The sequence below is a fragment of the Lithobates pipiens genome, unplaced genomic scaffold (assembly GCF_037356315.1).
Source record: "Lithobates pipiens isolate NorthernLeopardFrog02 unplaced genomic scaffold, aLitPip1_a1.2 Scaffold_30, whole genome shotgun sequence".
Classification (NCBI taxonomy): Eukaryota; Metazoa; Chordata; class Amphibia; order Anura; family Ranidae; genus Lithobates; species Lithobates pipiens.
In genome coordinates, this window is record NW_027507791.1 from 40,736,328 (window position 1) to 40,755,744 (window position 19,417).

The window sequence follows — 19,417 nt, forward strand, 5'->3', positions numbered from 1 at the left end:
TGAAAGATTCAGTATAGAGGACATTTGGTGCGCTTTCAGAAAATGTGTAACCTAATAGAAGTCTGGGACTGTAGTGAAAATTGAGGCAACTGAACCACAGTGCATCAGTGTGAACCCACTTGAGTCCTGGTTCACATATATGCAATGCCGGAATCGGCGAGATTCCAGTGTGGATTCCTGCATTGCATGTTGCTTGTTGGCTGTTCATGCTGCCCTTTGCAAGCTGTGTGTGTCAATGTAAAAATTAACACCCCTGGCGGTATTCCCGAGCATGGCTCGGGGTGGAAATTTTATATCAAAAGCGGTAACCCCCGAGTCAGACCCGGGAACGCATCGCTGAATGCAGGGAGAGGTTTACTTACCTTGTCCCCTGGGTCCAGCGATGTCCCCCCGCAGTGCGAGCGGCTCGTCCTCCGCTCGATGTATCACGAAGCCGAACTCTGTTCCCTGCGAGTGTTAATTCTAACACTAGACCTCCTCTGTAACTCTAACCTGGTAACCGCAAAAAAAAATTGAAAACGTTGCCTATGGAAATTTTTAGGTACCGTGGTTTGTCACCATTGCACGAGTGTTTTAAATTTTATTCAATTTTTATTTTTTATTTCATTTTAAAGCATTACATGTTTGGTATCTATTTATTCGGCATAATATAATCTTTCACATTATACAAAAAAAATTGGGATAACTATACTGTTTAGTTTTTCTTTTAATTCATGAATGTGTCCCTTTTCCCCAAAAAGTTGCCTTTAAAACACCGCTGCACAAATACCGTGTGACATAAAATATTGCAACAATCGCTGCTGCAAAAAAAAAATGCATACTGTTTGGGGGAGGGGGGGTTCTAATTGATTTTCTAGCAAACAATATGGATTTTAACTTGTAAACACCAAATGTCAGAAATAGGCTTATGCCCCGTAGACGCGATGGGAAATTCCACCAGCAAAAGTCACATGAGAGCTTTTGGTCGGAAATTCCCTACCGCGTGTAGGCTCCATCGGACTTTTGCTGGCGGTATTCCCGCCAGCAAAAGATCGAGAGCAGGTTCTCTATTTTTCCGACGGAAGAAGTTCCGATTCGTCTGTACCAATTCCGACATGCAAAATTCCTACGCATGCTCGGAAACAATCATGACGCATGCTCGGAAGCATCGAACTTCATTTTCTCGGCTCGTCGTAGTGTTGTACGTCACCGCGTTCTTGGCGGTCGAAAGTTCGGAGAACTTTTGTGTGACCCGTGTGTATGTATGCAAGCCACCAAGGTTGAGTGGAATTCCAAGATCCGTCCAAGATTTTTTTCGACGGAAAATGCGCTCGTGTGTACGGGGCATGAAAGAGTTAATATGCGGCACAAATGCAGTACCCCAGCCAGTGTATATTTTCTCTCAAGGGAAGAAAAAGAATATATGGCAGAAATCCAGTAGACTGATCCATATCACACCCTAATGGGAGCAAGGTCCACCGGGATGTTTATGACTTTTTTTTTTCAGTGTTAAACAGCCGCTGCTCTCTTCTTCCTCCTCCTCCATCTGCATTCCGGAGCTGTCCCACCAGGTAAGAAAGGATATCACTTTTCTGCTATACAAAGTATTATTATATATGATAAATGGTGGGGCGGGGGCGGTGCTGTATAATGGGGATCCCAAATATCTTGCCTCTCTGCTTTGTCTTCTAAGCAAATGTTTCCCATCATCCACCCGGCATGGACACTTCCCACCTTGCAGTCACATGTCATACTCGGGCTTACCAGCTACTCTTATATTTTATCCAATTGCATGTTCTCTGGAGGGGATTTTGGCTATTTTTTTTTCACGTAAAGAAATGTATCTCCAACTATTATCAGTCCAGATAATAACAATATTTCCGTTTTTGTCGGTGGAGTCCACCTTATTCCTGGTGGTAAATGATGTCTACCCTAATTCCCGATATGTCCTGGATACCGGTACTTTGTATTTTTACCTGTCCATCTGAGAGTTGTGGATGTTTCCACTCACCCGTGTGTCATGGCTTCTCCTGTTACATGTACACTAATACCTTGGCTTATGAGTAACACGGTTAATGAGCGTTTCGCAATACGAGCTATTATTTTTTTTTTCAATCCTGACTCAGTTTGCAAAGCGCTGTCTCGCATAAAGAGCAGGATTCAAGCCTCTGCAGTGTGCAGTACCGCATTTGGCCCTTATGGGGGTGGGTACTCGGGCACTGCCCAAGGGCCCCATCAGGGTTGTCAGCCTCAATAAAACCAGGGACAATGTGTGTCTGTGTGTGTTTACTGTATGTGTGTGTGTATACTGTGTAGCCCCATAATCTCCTATTGCCCGGGTGCAGTATGTTGGGTCTTGCAAGTTGGAACCTCAAATCGTTGATCCACCTGCCATCTGGCGCAAACGGACCTCTGACGGGCGTGCCAAAGATTGGATCCATTGGAGGGGAGAAGAACCAGCTGGATGTCCAGTAGCCTTCGGCCATTATAGCCGTTACAAGCTCGTATGAGGCACTGCCATAGGGTAGATGTGTCCAACACACTTGGTAAGAGTACCCATCTTCTGTTTAACATGCTGTAGCAGTTTGATACAAGATTTGCCGTAGTTCTGGATACCGGATGACAGGGGCAGACTGACCATTCGGCCACTCGGGCACTGCCCAAGGGCCCCATGCCACTAAGGGGCCCCATCAGGGTTGCCAGCCTCAATAAAATCAGGGACAGTATGTAAAAATCTTTGTATTTTAAAAAATCCCAAGATTATAGCTGCCCTGTCTCTCCAGTACCTTTGTGTATTCTGTGTGTGTATACTGTGTGTGTATACTGTGTGTGTATACTGTGTGTGTATGCTGTTGGTGTGTATACTGTGTGGCCCCATAATCTATTGCCCAGGGCCCCCCATAAAATCCTATTGCCTGGGGCCCCCATAATCTTCTCCTATTGCCGGGGGGCCCCATAATCTTCCCCTATTGCCGGGGGGCCCCCATAATCTTTTCCTATTGCCCGGGGGCCCCAAGAGTTGTCAGTTCTGCCCCCTGCTAGGAAACATTTGGAAAACGACACTGGGGAATGGAGTGTTTCCGAGCCTCTCCAAGTGTTTCCAAGTGCATCCGAGTGTCTCCAGCGCACCCCCCCCCCATCTCTGGCCACATGCGGTACCGCATACAATAGAAGTCACTGTGGAGCTAATTATCTGAGCTTCCATTGACTTCTATTGGGGAACTCACTTTGATATACGAGTGCTTTGGATTGCAAGCATTCTCCTGGAACGAATTATGCTCATAATATGGAACAGTGCAAACCCCTCATAACGGGCCCAGCGGGTGTACAGACCCGGGAACTCAGCACAGGGATGGTGGGCACCTCTCACAATGGGCACAGCAGGTGTACAGACCCGGGAACTCAGCACAGGGATGGTGGGAACCCCTCATAATGGGCACAGCGGGTGTACAAACCCGGGAACTCAGCACAGGGACGGTGGGAACCCCTCATAATGGGCACAGCAGGTGTACAGACCCAGTGACTCAGCACAGGGATGGTGGGAACCCCTCATAATGGGCACAGCAGGTGAACAGACCCGGGAACTCAGCACAGGGATGGTGGGAACCCCTCATAATGGGCACAGCAGGTGTACAGACCCAGTGACTCAGCACAGGGATCGTGGGAACCCCTCATAATGGGCACAGCAGGTGAACAGACCCAGGAACTCAGCACAGGGATGGTGGGCACCTCTCATAATGGGCACAGCAGGTGTACGGACCTGGGAACTCAGTACAGGGATGATAGGAACCCTATGTTTATAATCAATTGTTTTATAGTGTGAGGATGGTAAGGAAGTGTTATATCCCATTATTTTTCTTTTTTTTTTTGCTATCTGTGTCCCCTTTGGGAGATTTCCCTTCACTTCCTGTCCCATAGCCAAAACAGAAAGAGAGAAAATCCCTGAAAATTAAAGGAATCCCTTGGAGTCGCCAGAACTAGTGTTCCCACTGGAAATGTTCCCATCTGTTACTTTTCTGGGGACATCCCAAAATTTGGCATTTTCTTTCGCTTTTGATGATAACAGTAAACAGGAGAAACCAAGAGGGTGAATCTCCCTAACAGGGGCACAGACAGCTATAAAAACTGACAGGGGGTCTAATCTACCTCCACTCTATACAAAACAAAAAAAAAAAGAAAAGTTTTGCCTTTCATTCTACTTTAACCACCCCAACCCCCTGGTAAGGATTTACCCCTTTAATGACCAGGCCATTTTTTGCGATACGGCGCTGCGTTACTTTAACTGACAATTGCGCGGTCATTCCACGTCGTACTCAAACAAAAATTTACGTCCTCCCCCCCCCCCCCCCCCCCCCCACAAATAGAGCTTTATTTTGGTGGTATTTGATCACCTCTGGGTTTTTTTTTTTTTTCCGATATAAACAAAAAAAGACTGACAATTGTGAAAAAAAAGCTATTTATTTTTTATTTTTTTTGCTATAAAAAATATCCAAAAAATGTAAAAAAACAAACTAAATTTTCTCAAATTTCCACGTATTCTTCTATGTGTTTTTGGTAAAAAAACAAACAAAAAAAAAAACGCAATAAGCGTATATTGATAGGTTTGTGCAAAAGTAATAGCGTCTACAGAATAGGGGATAGATTTATGGCATTTTTATTTTTATTATTATTATTTTATTTTTATTTTTTTATTAGTAATGACGATCAGCAATTTTTTTTTATTCTTTATTTTTTTTTATTTTTTTAACTTTATTAGATTTTTTTCATATACAAAAAGGAAAAGCCAAACATTCAATCTACATCTATATCAAACAGTTCTTAACTGCTCGTCAACCAACAGAGCCGCCCTGCCGCGGTATAACTGCGACGGCTGGCGGACAAGTGGTTAGGAAATGTTTCACTGCTATTCTTTTTTTTTTGTATTTTTCATTTGGATTTGATTTAATAAAAAAAGGGACTTTCTTTTGAGGAGATTAGGGGCGACATCGGGGTGGACAGAGAGGACAAGGGGCATGAAAGAGGCCGTTTATATCACACTGGGAACCAGGGGCGGACTGACCATTCGGGCACTCGGGCAGGCCCCGAGCCACTAGGGGGCCCCATCAGGTTTGCCAGTCAATAAAACCAGGGACAATATGTAAAAATCTGTGTTTTTTTTACATCTGTCTCCGAAATGTCCCTTACCGACATCCTTTTGGTCTAAAAATCCAGAGATTATAGCTGCCCCGCCTCTCCAGTACCTTCTCAGCCAATAGAAACATGTCTGTGTATACTGTGTGATTGTATACTATGTGTTTGTGTCTACTGTGTGGCCCCATAATGTCTGATTAACTGGGGGCCTCATAATCTCCTATTGCCTGGGGGCCCCATGAGTTGTCAGTCCACCCCCCTAATGGGTTTTACTTCCTCTTTTGCTCCCTGTATGGCCTGCAAATTAAAAGCATAATGGGCTAGTATGCATCGCACACTAGTTCATTATGTGGCACTGACTTACCTGCAAAAGAATCCAGCGATGTCCCCTGTGTAGGTAGCATCCATCTTCAAGCCCCCTCTTCCTTCCGGGGGCCGCAGACTCCGGCTCTGAGATTCGCTGGCACCGTGTGACGTCACTCCCGCGCATGCGCACAGTAACGGCGAGCGCTAGGGAAGAAACGTCACTGAAAAGCTGTTACTTCAGTGTGCGTGTGCCGATGACGTCAGCACATGCTGATACAGGGAATATCTCCTGAACTGTGAAAGATTAGGAGACATTCACGGTACCTACAGGTAAGCCTTATTATACGCTTACCTGTAGGTAAAAGTGTTGTGTAAGGGTTTACAACCACTTTAAAGGGGTTGTAAAGGTAAATGTTTTTTCACCTTAAAGCATTGTATGCATTAACTACTTAAGGACCGCCTCTCGCCGATATACGTTGGCAGAATGGCTGGGTACATTCTTTAAGTGCCCAGCCGTGGGTCGGGAGCGCGCCGCCGCCTGCACGCTCCCGACCCGGTGCTGGACTCCGTGACCGGGACCGCGGGACCATGGACCTGATCCCCGCTGGTGTCCCGTGATCGGGTCACAGAGCTGAAGAATGAGGAGAGGTCTGTGTAAACAAACCTCTCCCCATGCTTCTCTGTGTGGCTGTCACGGATCGTCTGTTCCCTTTTAAAGGCAAGGATGATCAGTGGCGTCACATGCCAGGCCACGCCCCCTACAATAAAAAACCACATAACGTCATACATAACACCTACAATGCCCCCTAGTGGTTAACTCCTTCACTGCCAGTGTCATTTACACATTTAAATAGCACTGATTGCTGTATAAATGACAATGGTCCCAAAAATATGTCAAAAATGTCCGATGTGTCTGCCATAATGTCGCAGTCACAATAAAAATCGCTGATCGCCGCCATTACTAGTAAAAAAATATATTAATAAAAATGCTATAAAACTATCCCCTATTTTGTAAACGCTATAACTTTTGCGCAAACCAATCAATAATCGCTAATTGCGATTTTTTTACCAAAAATATGTAGAAGAATACGTATCGGCCTAAACTGAGGAAAAAAAATGTTTCTTTATATATTTTTGGGGGATATTTATCATAGCAAAAAGTAAAAAAATAATACGTTTTTTTTTTTTTAAATTGTCGCTCTATTTTTGTTTATAGCATAAAAAATAAAAAAAACTGCCGGGGTGATCAAATACCACCAAAAGAAAGCTCTATTTGTGGGAAAAAAAGGACGGCAATTTTGATTGGGAGCCACGTCGCACGACCACGCAATTGTCAGTTAAAGCGACGCAGTGCCGAATCGCAAAAAGCGGTCTGGTCCTTTTGGCTGCAAATTGGTCCGGGGCTTAAGTGGTTAAGGTGAAAAAACATCCGACAATGCCAAACCCCCAGCCCCCCCTCCCCTCGTTTTACTTACCTGACCCCTCCATAGTCCCGCGCTCCCCCCAACATCCTCTTCGACGCTCAGCCTGGCCGTTACAGTGGATAGATTGAAAGCAGCGCAGCCATTGGCTCGCACTGCTGTCGATCACATCCAATGACGTGGGGGCCGAGTGATACAGTGAGCGGCTATGGCCGCCAGCTGTTTCATGGGAGCGCGCCCGCAAGCACTCCACACCATACAAGGTAGCTCACATGAAGGTGAGAAGTCCTTGCAGGGGGGAGCCAAGACAGCCGCCTAAGGACCCCAAAAGACCAGGTTAGGGGCCACTCTGTGCAAAATGAGCTGCACAGTGGAGGTAAGTATGTAAATTACCTTTACAACCCCTTTAATATAATGAATGTTAGTAATCTAGTAATCTAATTTAATGTTAGTGCTCCTTTAATTGTGATTAACCACTTCATTATATGGGAGAACATCCATAAACCTCTCTAATTACATTTCTTTGAAGACACGGAGATATGAATCAGACTTTGATCTTACACTGGCAAGAAAATACACTGATCGGGGCTAATGCACTGTAAGCCATGTATTGAATGTGTCTTGTTTCATATATTTTAACCACTTTCAGCCCCCCGGACCATTTTTGCTGGTTTAAGACCAGACCCCTTTTTGCGATTCGGCCACTGCGTCGCTTTAACTGACAATTGCGCGGTCGTGCGACGTGGCTCCCAAACAAAATCGATGTCCTTTTTTTCCCCCACAAATAGAACTTTCTTTTGGTGGCATTTGATCACCCCTGCGATTCTTATTCTTTGCGCTATAAACAAAAATAGAGCGACAATTTAAAAAACACATTATTTTTTACTTTTTGTTATAATAAATATCCCCCAAAAATGTATAAAAAAACTGTTTTTTTCCCTCAGTTTAGGCCAATACGTATTCTTCTTCTACATATACACAATAAGCGATTATTGATTGGTTTGCGCAAAAGTTATAGCGTTTACAAAATAGGGGATAGTTTTATAGCATTTTTATTAATAATTTTTTTTTTACTAGTAATGGCGGCGATCAGCGTTTTTTATTGTGACTGCGACATAGTGGCGGACACATCAGACATTTTTGACACATTTTTGGGACCATTGTCATTTATACAGCAATCAGTGCTATACAAATGCAGTGATTCCTGTGTAAATGACACTGGCAGTGAAGGGGTTAACCAGGGGGTGGCAGTGTAGGCGTTAAGTGTTCCTAGGGGCATGTTACTAACTGTGGGGGGGGCTGGGCTTTGTGTTAGTGAACACTGATCTCTGCTCCAATCACATGGAGCAGAGATCAGTGTCACTTGCTGCTAGGCAGAATGGGGAGATGCTGTTTACAACGGCATCTCCCCGTTCAGCCTCCCCGTGAGATGATCGCGGGTATCCCCGCGGCGATTGAGTCCGCGACCGGACTCATGGGGGTCCCGACCGGCACGCGAGCGCGCCGGCGGTGGCGCAGACGCAATGGCAGGGCGGCATATAGAAATGGACGTGCCTGTACGCCAATATGCCTGCCCGTGCCATTCTGCCGACGTATATCGGCGTGCGCCAGTTGGGAAGTGGTTAAAGGAGCGAGAAAGAGAAGGAAAGTTTTGCATTTTCTATTTGCTTGATGTTCTTGTTTAGCAAATATTATATATATATATATATATATATATATATATATATATATATATATATATATATATATTTCTGTTATAATAGTGTAAAGTATTCTTCATAGTTTTGGTAAAAAAAAATCGCAATAGGCATATATTGATATATTGATTGGTTTGTGCAAAAAAGTTATAGCGCCTACAAAATAGAAGAAAGATTGATGGACTTTTTATTGTTTTTAACTGGTAATGGTGGCGATCTGCAATTTTTAGCCGGACTGCAACATTGCGGTGGGCAAATCTGACACTTTTTGGGGACCAGTGACACCAATACAATGATCAGTGCTATAAAAGGGCACTGATCCCCCTGTATAAATAGCACGAGCAGGGAAGGGGTTAACACTAGGGGGCGATCAAGGGGTTAACTGTGTTCCCTGGGAGGTGTTTCTAACTGTATGGGGTATGGGCTGCCTGGGAAGAGAGAGATCGCTGTTCCTGATCACTAGGAACAGCTGATCTCTCTCTCTCTCTCCTCCCCTTTCTTTCCCGTGATCGTGGGTGGCCGGTGGACATCAAGTCCCATGGACCCACAGGCGAGCTCCCACGGCGTGCACGCGCCTGCAGTACCACATGCAGAGACCGAGGTACGGGTACGCCGATTTGCGCAGCCAAGCCGCCTTTGCTGCAGTATATATATGCGGTCGGCATGTGGTTAATGACTACAGAGCTCTATTAATTTGTGTCTATTACTTATGCCTGGAGTTCAGTAAAAGCTGTTTGTCTGTCTTTGTTTTTTAGATTTGGATATACCGGTATATAAATAAAATTCCATAAAGATTAAATCTCAGGCTTCTTTCTTTTTCAGGGGGATCTTAATCACAATGGATCTGTGTGTCCAGGTGTTCCACGCCATGATTGGGATTTGTCTGTAAAACAAACGAAGAGCAAAAAGATGAAGAAGACAGAGAGAAGTGCCTTCAGAAATTTGGCGGAGAGCCAGAGAAGAGTCCTCCTTACCGGTAATCAGAGATCAGTCACGGCTTGTCTTTTATAGATATGATCAGTTTTAAAAAGTAATCCATTTCTATATATATATATATATATATATATATATATGTATATATATATATATATATATATATATGTCAAGTTTTCATAAATGATATCTAGATCAGTGATTCTCAACCTAGGGTTCCTCCAGAGGTTGCTAGGGGTTCCTTCAGCATTTGGCAATTTCTGCCTCTCAGTTCCCACTGACACCATCTATCTAGCTATCTGTAATGCCGCGTACATACGATCGGAATTCGGCTCAAGCTGTTTTTCCTACACATGGTCACACCAAGTTCCGATCGTTTATTACGTGGTGACGTACAACACATATGACGGGACTAGAAAAAGGAAGTTCAATAGCCAATAGCTTCCGTCTCGTAGTTGAATCTGAGCATGCGTGATTTTTGGCGTGTCGGAATTGCATACACACGATCGGAATTTCCGATAGAAAGTTTTTCCGTCGGGAAAATTGAGAACATGCTATCAATTTTTGGCTGGCGGGAATTTAGACAGCTAAATTCCGATGGAGCGTACACACGGTCGCATTTTCTGATGAAAAGCTCTCATTGGTCTTTTTCTGGTCGGAATTTCGATCATGTGTACGCGGCATGAGGAGGCAATTCTTCCCAATGACTACAAGTGTAAGGAGGACTATTCTTCCCACTGACCATCACACTAATGTATCATGAGTTGTAGATTTCTCATTTTTAGCAGGAGTTCCCTGAGACTGGAAAACTATTTCAAGGGTTCCTCTGTGTTCAAAAGGTTGAGAAAGGCTGATCTAGATGAATGCAGCCATGTTTTTTTATTATATACCCCAATCAGCCATAACTTTATGACCACTGACAGGTAAAGCGAATAACAGAAATTTCGTTTTGTTGGGGTACTGTAATAAACATTGGAAAGATGCGCTAGTTTACAGGCAGACTAAGGGGACCCCCATGCACGATGTTCAACCACTTCAATACAGAGCATTTTCACCTCCTTTCCTGCCCAGACCAATTGTTAGTTTTCAGCGCTGTCGCACTTTGAATGACAATTGCGCGGCCGTGTGCCGTTACACCAAAACAAAATTGGCGTCCTTTTTTTCCCACAAATAGAGCTTTCTTTGGGTGGTATTTTATCACCTCTGCAGTTTTTATTTTTTGCGCTATAAACAAAAGAAGAGAGTCAATTTTGAAAAAAACACAATATTTTTTAGTTTTTGCTATAATAAATATCCAAATTTTTAAAATAAAATTAATAATTTTTTCCTCAGTTTAGGCCGATATGTATTCTTCTACATATTTTTGGTTAAAAAAAAAAACACAATAAGCGTATATTGATTGGTTTACGCAAAAGTTATTGCGTCTACACAATAGGGGATAGATGTATGGCATTTATTTAATTTTTACTAGTAATGACGGCAATCTGCGATTTTTTTTCTTGACTGTGACATTGTGACGGACATATCGGACACTTTTGACACATTTTTGGCACCATTCACATTTATACAGCGATCCGTGCTATAAAATTGCACTGATTACGGTGCCAGTGCCTGAAGAGGTGATCAGTAGCCACAGGGATATACGCTGGACACTATACTTGCTACACAACCAAAGGGAGAAGTGTGGTGGAGGAAGCAGTGGAGTTTATATAGACTGTATGTAGCACTCTCTAGTGTGCTAGAAGAGTAGTGTTGTTTTTTTATTTTGTTTTATTTAGAACAGGTACATTTCCAGTGGGTTTTTCTGATCTGGGTTGGGAGGGACCTAGAATAGAGCTGCGTGACTCACAGGTGGTGTCACCAGGACCTCCCACTTCTTTCCAGAATCTTCTGGTACTTTCTGGAAAGAGGTGGAGAGGGGAGGTGGAGTCACCTGGGATATTCTGAGGAGCCCTGACCAATCCCCCATCTGGATTGGCAGGGGGGCAGGCCTCCTTAAATACCCAGGGTCAGCCCAGCTGGGGAGGAGTTGATTGGGTGGAAGATGGAGATGGAGTGTTAGGCTGTCAGGGCCTTTGAGGGAGGTCCCCAGGGGCTGGTGACCTTGGGTCTGGGCACGTGTGTGGACGGGACCCTATTACAACCCACAGAGGTGTCCTGGCCAGGAGGAGCAAGAGGGGACAGCAGGATAACTCTGCCAGTCAAGTCTCCAGGAGTTCCACAGAGGCAGTTAAGAGGGTTGGTGAATGTTCACACCGTCGGGAGGACTGGGAGGCACACCTGAGAGGACTAAGATGCAGCAGTCGGAGATGGGCCGGGAGGGCCAGCAGTGCCTGAAGAAGTGCCACAGGGACAGCTAGCACTGGAACTTTTCTATTTTGCTACACCATAGGGGCCTGCCTGTAAAGGGCATCTGATTCAGGCCCCTGCCTGTAAAGGGCATCTGATTCAGGCCTGGCTTAGCCAGTGTCAGGCCTACAGTGCTAGCTAGCCCAGGAAATGCAGCAAGTGCTGTGCTGGAGGATTGAGGAGTGATAATCTTCAAGCAAGGAAGTGCAGGAGGAGAAGAGGAGATTGTATATACCACGGTGTACTGTATATAGTAGTCCCAACTTTGACTGTTGGTTACTTGGGCATCTCATAAGTTCCCCACCCCATCCAAGTTAAATTCCCTTCAATAAAACTTAAAAAAACATGTGCAAGGACTGCTTTTATGTCTCTGTGTGTGCCTGGCTGGGCAGGGTGACAGACGGACTGCTACATTCAGCAGCCCCTATGGGGGTACCGCTACATGTATATATTCAGGGTTTTCTGTAGTCAAAGTGGGCATGCCATAATATCCCTACTCCCCATCCAAGTTCGAATCCCTCAATACAACACAAAAACAAAGTACTGGACTGTTTTATGACTCTGTGAAAATGCATTGTGCCTGAGTGTGGAGGATGGGGGATCCCATTTCACTTGTGGCTCCTTTGTGGAATGCACTACAAAAAAAAAAGTTATTTATATCAGTGATCACACATCCTCTGTTCTCAGCTGCATAAGAAATATGGAATGTTGGGGTAAAGTTTTCTTTAAGTATTGTAGCCAGAAGAGTTTATTATTATCTTAGCTATCTTATCAATTATCTTAGCTGTATGCAGGGCCGGCGCTACCACTAGGCAAACGAGGCCACTAGGGCACCCTGTTGCCTAGGGCACCCAGCCACTCTCTTCTCTCTGCAGCAAGCAACTAAGTCTCAGCATCAGCAGGCAGACGCCGCTCCATTAACACATAGTGTCAGAGGCGCAGCGGTGGCAGAGAACTGTGTCTGTGTACTGACTCCTGAATGAATGGAAGCAAACATTCATTGATGGCCGCTGGTGAGGCTGCATTTGATGGGCACTGGTTGGCTGCATTGATGGGCGCTTGTGAGGCTGCATTTGATGGACACTGGTGGGCTGCATTTGATGGGTGTTTAGTTAAAAAGGTTGGGTATGCATGGGCAGGGCAAAAAGGGTTGAGTCATGGGTGGAGCCAAGGGGGGGCGGCAAAATTGGGTTTCGCCTAGGGTGTCAAAAATCCTTGCACCAGCCCTGGCTGTATGTATTTTTTTTTAATTAATCTGTATTGGACTTTGTTGATTACAGCTCTCGGTAAGAATTCATAGATAGTTAGCTTAGGATGTACAAATATAAATCCTCAATCACAGGGCAATTCATGTTCTGGTCCTTATAGATATCCCCTGCTCCATTGGCTCTTATAGAAATGTCATTTGTTACATACCCACCACTTACAGAATATTGATCCAGCATTGAGATAAAAGTTTTTGTGATGGAATTCACATAATTTATAAAGTTGGTTTCAGGAAGGCCACAAAATCTATTTCTGTGTGTTTTTCTAGATGGCATTGAGAGGTTCCACCATCAGCTGTCTGCGTATTCCGATTCATCAGTGAGGAGGATATACGAGCATTACAGAGATGATCTGGCCTACATCCTGGAGAACTTGAACCCTCATTACATCCTGGTAGAACTAAAATCTCAGAATGTTCTAAACACAGATGTAAGTTACTTCCAAATTTCCTACAGCAACATATGTATGGTAACTATGTTTCATAAAAATATGTAGAACTAAATGGGACTTTAAAGAGGAAGTAAACTCTCCCACTCTGATGCTTCTTTTCATTTAGTCCATTATAATAAGTCATTATCAGACTATAGCCACTGTAATCCAGTCCAAATCGCATATTACTTACGGTATAAAGAAACTTTAAAAAACTTGTTTCCAGGGGTAAGGCAGCGCCATCTTAAGTATTGTTTTCTGAGTCCACAGTGGAGTGTATTTCCGCCCTTACATTGAGCACTTCCTGTACTGTTAACCAAGCCGCCTTCTCAATCCAACGTTTCTATAGCAACCCTGCTTCCCTGTTCATAGCTTACTTGTTTATTTCATAGTATTTACTTGTGCCGATATCTAATGTTTCCCTTTGTCAGACTTATCAGCTTCAGCTGATAAGACTGCAGTTTAAACTGTATGTGAGGTCACATGATCACATGGTGTGTAGGAGGAAGTGATTATCAGAGTTCAGTGTTGTGCCGTAGGAAGTCCTGATAACAGATAGATAAGACATAGAGAGGGTGCCTTACATCAGGGGAGAGCTGGGCATGCTCAGTGACTTCATTCTACAGAACAACAAAGATTACAACAATACTAAGCAAGTAAGGAGATATCTACAAGCAGTGTTTATTAGGGTTTTTTATGCTGATTTACATGGGACAAAGTTGTGGGGGAAGGATTACAACCACTTTAATTGTGTCTCTGAGAAGTATAAACAAATAGGATTCAATTTATGAAAAAATTGACAATTTTATTAATTATAAAAAACAATTAAGAATACATTACAGTTTGTACGATAAATTTTGAATTCACTGTGTGCAGATCCCCAATAATGAGCAAAAGTGTGGCCTGCGCGTTTCACGGACAGTGCCGCTTCGTCAGGGCCTTGAAGATGGCACAAAATGACGCTGTGCGAATTCTACAAATAAAAACATTAATTGATACTATAAAAATCATATAATTATGTAAATAAAAATTTATGAAATATATAATATATAAAAAAATGTTAATACATAGCGTATTTATCGGCGTATAACACGCACCCCAAGTTTAGGAGGGAATTTTAAAGGAAAAAAAACTTTTAGGAGGGAAGTTTAAGGAAAAAAAACGTACATTTACAGTAAATGCCCATCAATGCAGCCTTGTCAGTGTCATTTGCAGCCTTGCATTGTAGCCTTACATGTCATTAGTAGCCTTCCACTGCAGCCTTGTCAGTCATTTGCAGCCTTCCCAGTCATTTGCAGCCTTCCATTGCGGCCTTGTCAGTCATTTGCAGCCTTGTCAGTTTCTTTTGCAGGCTTTCCATTTAAAAATGGCGCTGCCGAGATACAGAGCGGATGTGTATCTCGGCGGCGCTCGGTAGCTCTCGGCCGTTCTTTGCTATTTTCGGCCGCAGTTGGCCATTCTTGGCTATTTTCGGCTGTTCCCTGCGGCTTTCGGGCGTTCTCGGCAGCTTCCGAAAGCCGCCGAGAGCGGCCGAAAATAGCAGAGAGCAGCCGAAAATAGCCAAGAATGGCCAACTGCGGCCGAAAATAGCAGAGAGCACTGTCCCAAAATAATGATTAACAACAATTATCAGAAAGATCATCCTCATCCTAATGTATTGGCCATTCTGGATGAGATCACACAGAGAGGTAACAGGACTTTGTGTTTTTACAATGTGACAAAATAGCGATTGACACCTGAAATAATGATTTATACAAATAATCCCGAAATAACGAGTTATACAAATTACCCCAAAATAATGATTTATTCAAATTATCCTGAAATAATGATTTATACAAATTATCCCAAAATAATGATTTATATAAATTTTCCAAAATAGTGATTTACATAAATTTTCCAAAATAATAATTTATACAAATTAGCCCAAAATAATAATTTATACAAATTATCCCAAAATAATGATTTACATAAATTTTCCAAAATAATGATTTATACAAATTAGCCCAAAATAATGATTAACAACAATTATCAGAAAGATCATCCTCATCCTAATGTATTGGCCGTTCTGGATGAGATCACACAGACAGGTAACAGGACTTTGTGTTTTTACAATGTGACAAAATAACGATTGACACCTGAAATAACAATTTATACAAATTATCCCCAAATAATGATTCATACAAATTATCCCGAAATAACGATTTATAAAAACTATCCCGAAATAATGATTTATATAAATTTTCCAAAATAATGATTTACATAAATTTTCCAAAATAATGATTTATACAAATTAGCCCAAAATAATGATTAACAACAATTATCAGGAAGATCCTCCTCATCCTAATGTATTGGCCATTCTGAATGAGATCGGACAGACAGGTAACAGGACTTTGTGTTTTTACAATGTGACAAAATAACAATTGACACCTGAAATAATGATTTATACAAATTATCCCGAAATAATGAGTTATACAAATTACCCCAAAATAATGATTTATTCAAATTATCCTGAAATAATGATTTATACAAATTATCCCAAAATAATGATTTATTCAAATTATCCTGAAATAATGATTTATATAAATTTTCCAAAATCTAGGCAAAAAGGCAGAAGAGCTCACAATCGGTGGGGGATCTGCGAATAACACGCACCCACGATTTCCCCCTTATTTTAAGGGGGAAAAAGTGTGTGTTATACGCCGATAAATACGGTAGATTTTTGTATATGTACATATTAATGGCATATCATTATAAATATATGTTGAAAAAGTCTAGATATCTATGTTTATGAAACATTTATAAAACATTAAATGTATGAATAGAGTTGCATATTCAACTCCTTAACAGATCTTATGGTGCTTCTCTTGCGGAGAGATAAGACAGGTGATTGATTACATGTTGTTGGTTATCCAGATGTATAACATTAGAATGTGGAAATATATGAAAAAGTATATAAGCCAACATATTTCATAAACATGAATTTATCACTCACCAAAAGACTGTAATCAAAAGGCACCAACCTCAGTAGAATGGTATGAGGCATGGGAGCCCGTGGGAATGCTCCACTCCACCTCCGCCCAGATGAAATGGCTGAATACCTATGTATGTAAATAATAAGGTGAAATGAGGCAGATGATTTAATGAAGGTCAAAGAAAACAAAAATAAAAGGGGGGAACTTCATATAAAACATTGTAAACCTGGATTATCCAAATCACCTCTGCACACCCACTGATATTTCAGATCAGGCTGACAGTGCGAGAGTCTGCACCGGATGCTAACAATGTAAAGAATGAAGCTATGGTGAACGGTGCAAATTACATTTTTTAACTGTAATAATAGAACAATAATAAGATATTTTCTCCAGAAATATGAATCGATGGAAAAAGACCCGTCTTCCTTCTCTCGCACCTTGCTACAAGATATTCAGGATCTGGGAAGAGAAGCTGTGATTGGACTTTGGGAATGTCTCTATGCGCTACAGGAAGATCATCCTCATCCTAATATATTGGCCATGCTGGATGAGATCACACAGAAAGGTAACAGGACTTTGTGTTTTTACAATGTGACAAAATAACGATTGACACCTGAAATAATGAGTTATACAAATTATCCCAAAATAATGATTTATATAAATTTTCCAAAATAATGATTTATACAAATTATCCCAAAATAATGATTTATACAAATTATCACAAAATAATGATTTATATAAATTTTCCAAAATAATGATTTACATAAATTTTCCAAAATAATGATTTATACAAATTATCCCAAAATAATGATTTATACAAATTATCCCAAAATAATGATTTATATTAATTTTCCAAAATAATGATTTATACAAACTAGCCCAAAATAATGATTTATACAAATTAGCCCAAAATAATGATTAACAACAATTATCAGAAAGATCCTCCTCATCCTAATGTATTGGCCGTTCTGGATGAGATCACACAGACAGGTAACAGGACTTTGTGTTTTTACAATGTGACAAAATAACGATTGACACCTGAAATAATGATTCATACAAATTATCCCGGAATAATGAGTTCTACAAATTACCCCGGAATAATGATTTATTCAAATTATCCTGAAATAATGATTTATACAAATTATCCCAAAATAATGATTTATATTCATTTTCCAAAATAATGATTTATACAAATTATCCCAAAATAATGATTAACAACAATTATCAGAAAGATCATCCTCATTCTAATGTATTGGCCATTCTGGATGAGATCACACAGACAGGTAACAGGACTTTGTGTTTTTACAATGTGACAAATTAATGAATGACTCCTGAAATAACAATTTATACAAATTATCCCAAAATAATGATTCATACAAATTATCCCGAAATAATGATTTAAATAAATTATCCCAAAATAATGATTCATACAAATTATTCCAAAATAATTATTTATACAAATTATCCCAAAATAATGATTTATACAAATTATCCCGGAATAATGAGTTATACAAATTACCCCAAAATAATGATTTATTCAAATTATCCTGAAATAACGATTTATATAAATCTTCCAAAATAATGATTTATACAAATTATTCCGGAATAATGAGTTATACAAATTATCCCAAAATAATGATTTATACAACTTATCCTGGAATAATGAGTTCTACAAATTACCCCAAAATAATGATTTATTCAAATTATCCTGAAATAATGATTTCTACAAATTATCCCAAAATAATGATTAACAACAATTATCAGAAAGATCATCCTCATCCTAATGTATTGGCCATTCTGGATGAGATCACACACAGGTAACAGGACTTTGTGTTTTTAGAATGTGACAAAATAACGATTGACACCTGAAATAATGATTTATACAAATTATCTCCAAATAATGATTCATACAAATTATCCCCAAATAACAATTTATACAAATTATCCCAAAATAACGATTTATACAAATTATCCCGAAATAACGATTTATATAAATTATCCCAAAATAATTATTTATACAAATTATCCCGGAAAAATGATTTAAATAAATTATCCCAAATAATGATTCATACAAATTATTCCAAAATAATTATTTATACAAATTATCCCAAAATAAGGATTTATACAAATTATCCCGGAATAATGAGTTATACAAATTACCCCAAAATAATGATTTATTAAAATTATCCTGAAATAATGATTTATATACATTTTCCAAAATAATGATTTATACAAATTATCCCGGAATAATGAGTTATATAAATTATCCCAAAATAATGATTTATACAAATTATCCCGGAATAAGGAGTTATACAAATTACCCCAAAATAATGTTTTATACAAATTATCCTAAAATAATGATTTATACAAATTACCCCAAAATAATGATTTATACAAATTATCCCGAAATAACGATTTATACAAATTATCCCAAAATAATGATTTATATTAATTTTCTAAAATAATGAATTATACAAATTAGCCCAAAATAATGATTTATACAAATTAGCCCAAAATAATGATTAACAACAATTATCAGAAAGATCATCCTCATCCTAATGTATTGGCCATTCTGGGTGAGATCACACAGACAGGTAACAGGACTTTGTGTTTTTACAATGTGACAAAATAACGATTTATACAAATTATCCCGAAATAACGATTTATATAAATTATCTCAAAATAATTATTTATATTAATTATTCCGGAATAATGATTTAAATAAATTATCCCAAAATAATGATTCATACAAATTATTGCAAAATAATTATTTATACAAATTATCCCAAAATAATGATTTATTCAAATTATCCTGAAATAATGATTTATATAAATTTTCCAAAATAATGATTTATACAAATTATTCTGGAATAATGAGTCATACAAATTATCCCAAAATAATGATTTATTCAAATTATCCCGGAATAATGAGTTA

At 40.3% G+C, this 19,417-nt stretch overlaps 1 protein-coding gene across 4 annotated transcripts in view; it reads left to right on the top strand.

Moving 5' to 3' along the window:
* Positions 1-1,263: 1,263 nt before the first annotated feature.
* Positions 1,264-19,417, top strand: part of LOC143942692 (NACHT, LRR and PYD domains-containing protein 3-like) — a 235,938-nt gene continuing 217,784 nt past the window's right edge. For 2 of the 4 annotated variants that reach the window (XM_077464070.1, XM_077464072.1), the window contains exons 1-4: positions 1,268-1,550; positions 9,356-9,509; positions 13,350-13,510; positions 16,876-17,047. In XM_077464070.1, the coding sequence (XP_077320196.1) occupies positions 9,443-9,509; positions 13,350-13,510; positions 16,876-17,047 (400 nt within the window). In that variant the 5' untranslated portion in view covers positions 1,268-1,550; positions 9,356-9,442. Of the gene's footprint in view, positions 1,551-6,900; positions 9,510-13,349; positions 13,511-16,875; positions 17,048-19,417 lie in introns of those variants that run through there. The other 2 variants (XM_077464073.1, XM_077464071.1) reach the window with 2 other exon arrangements.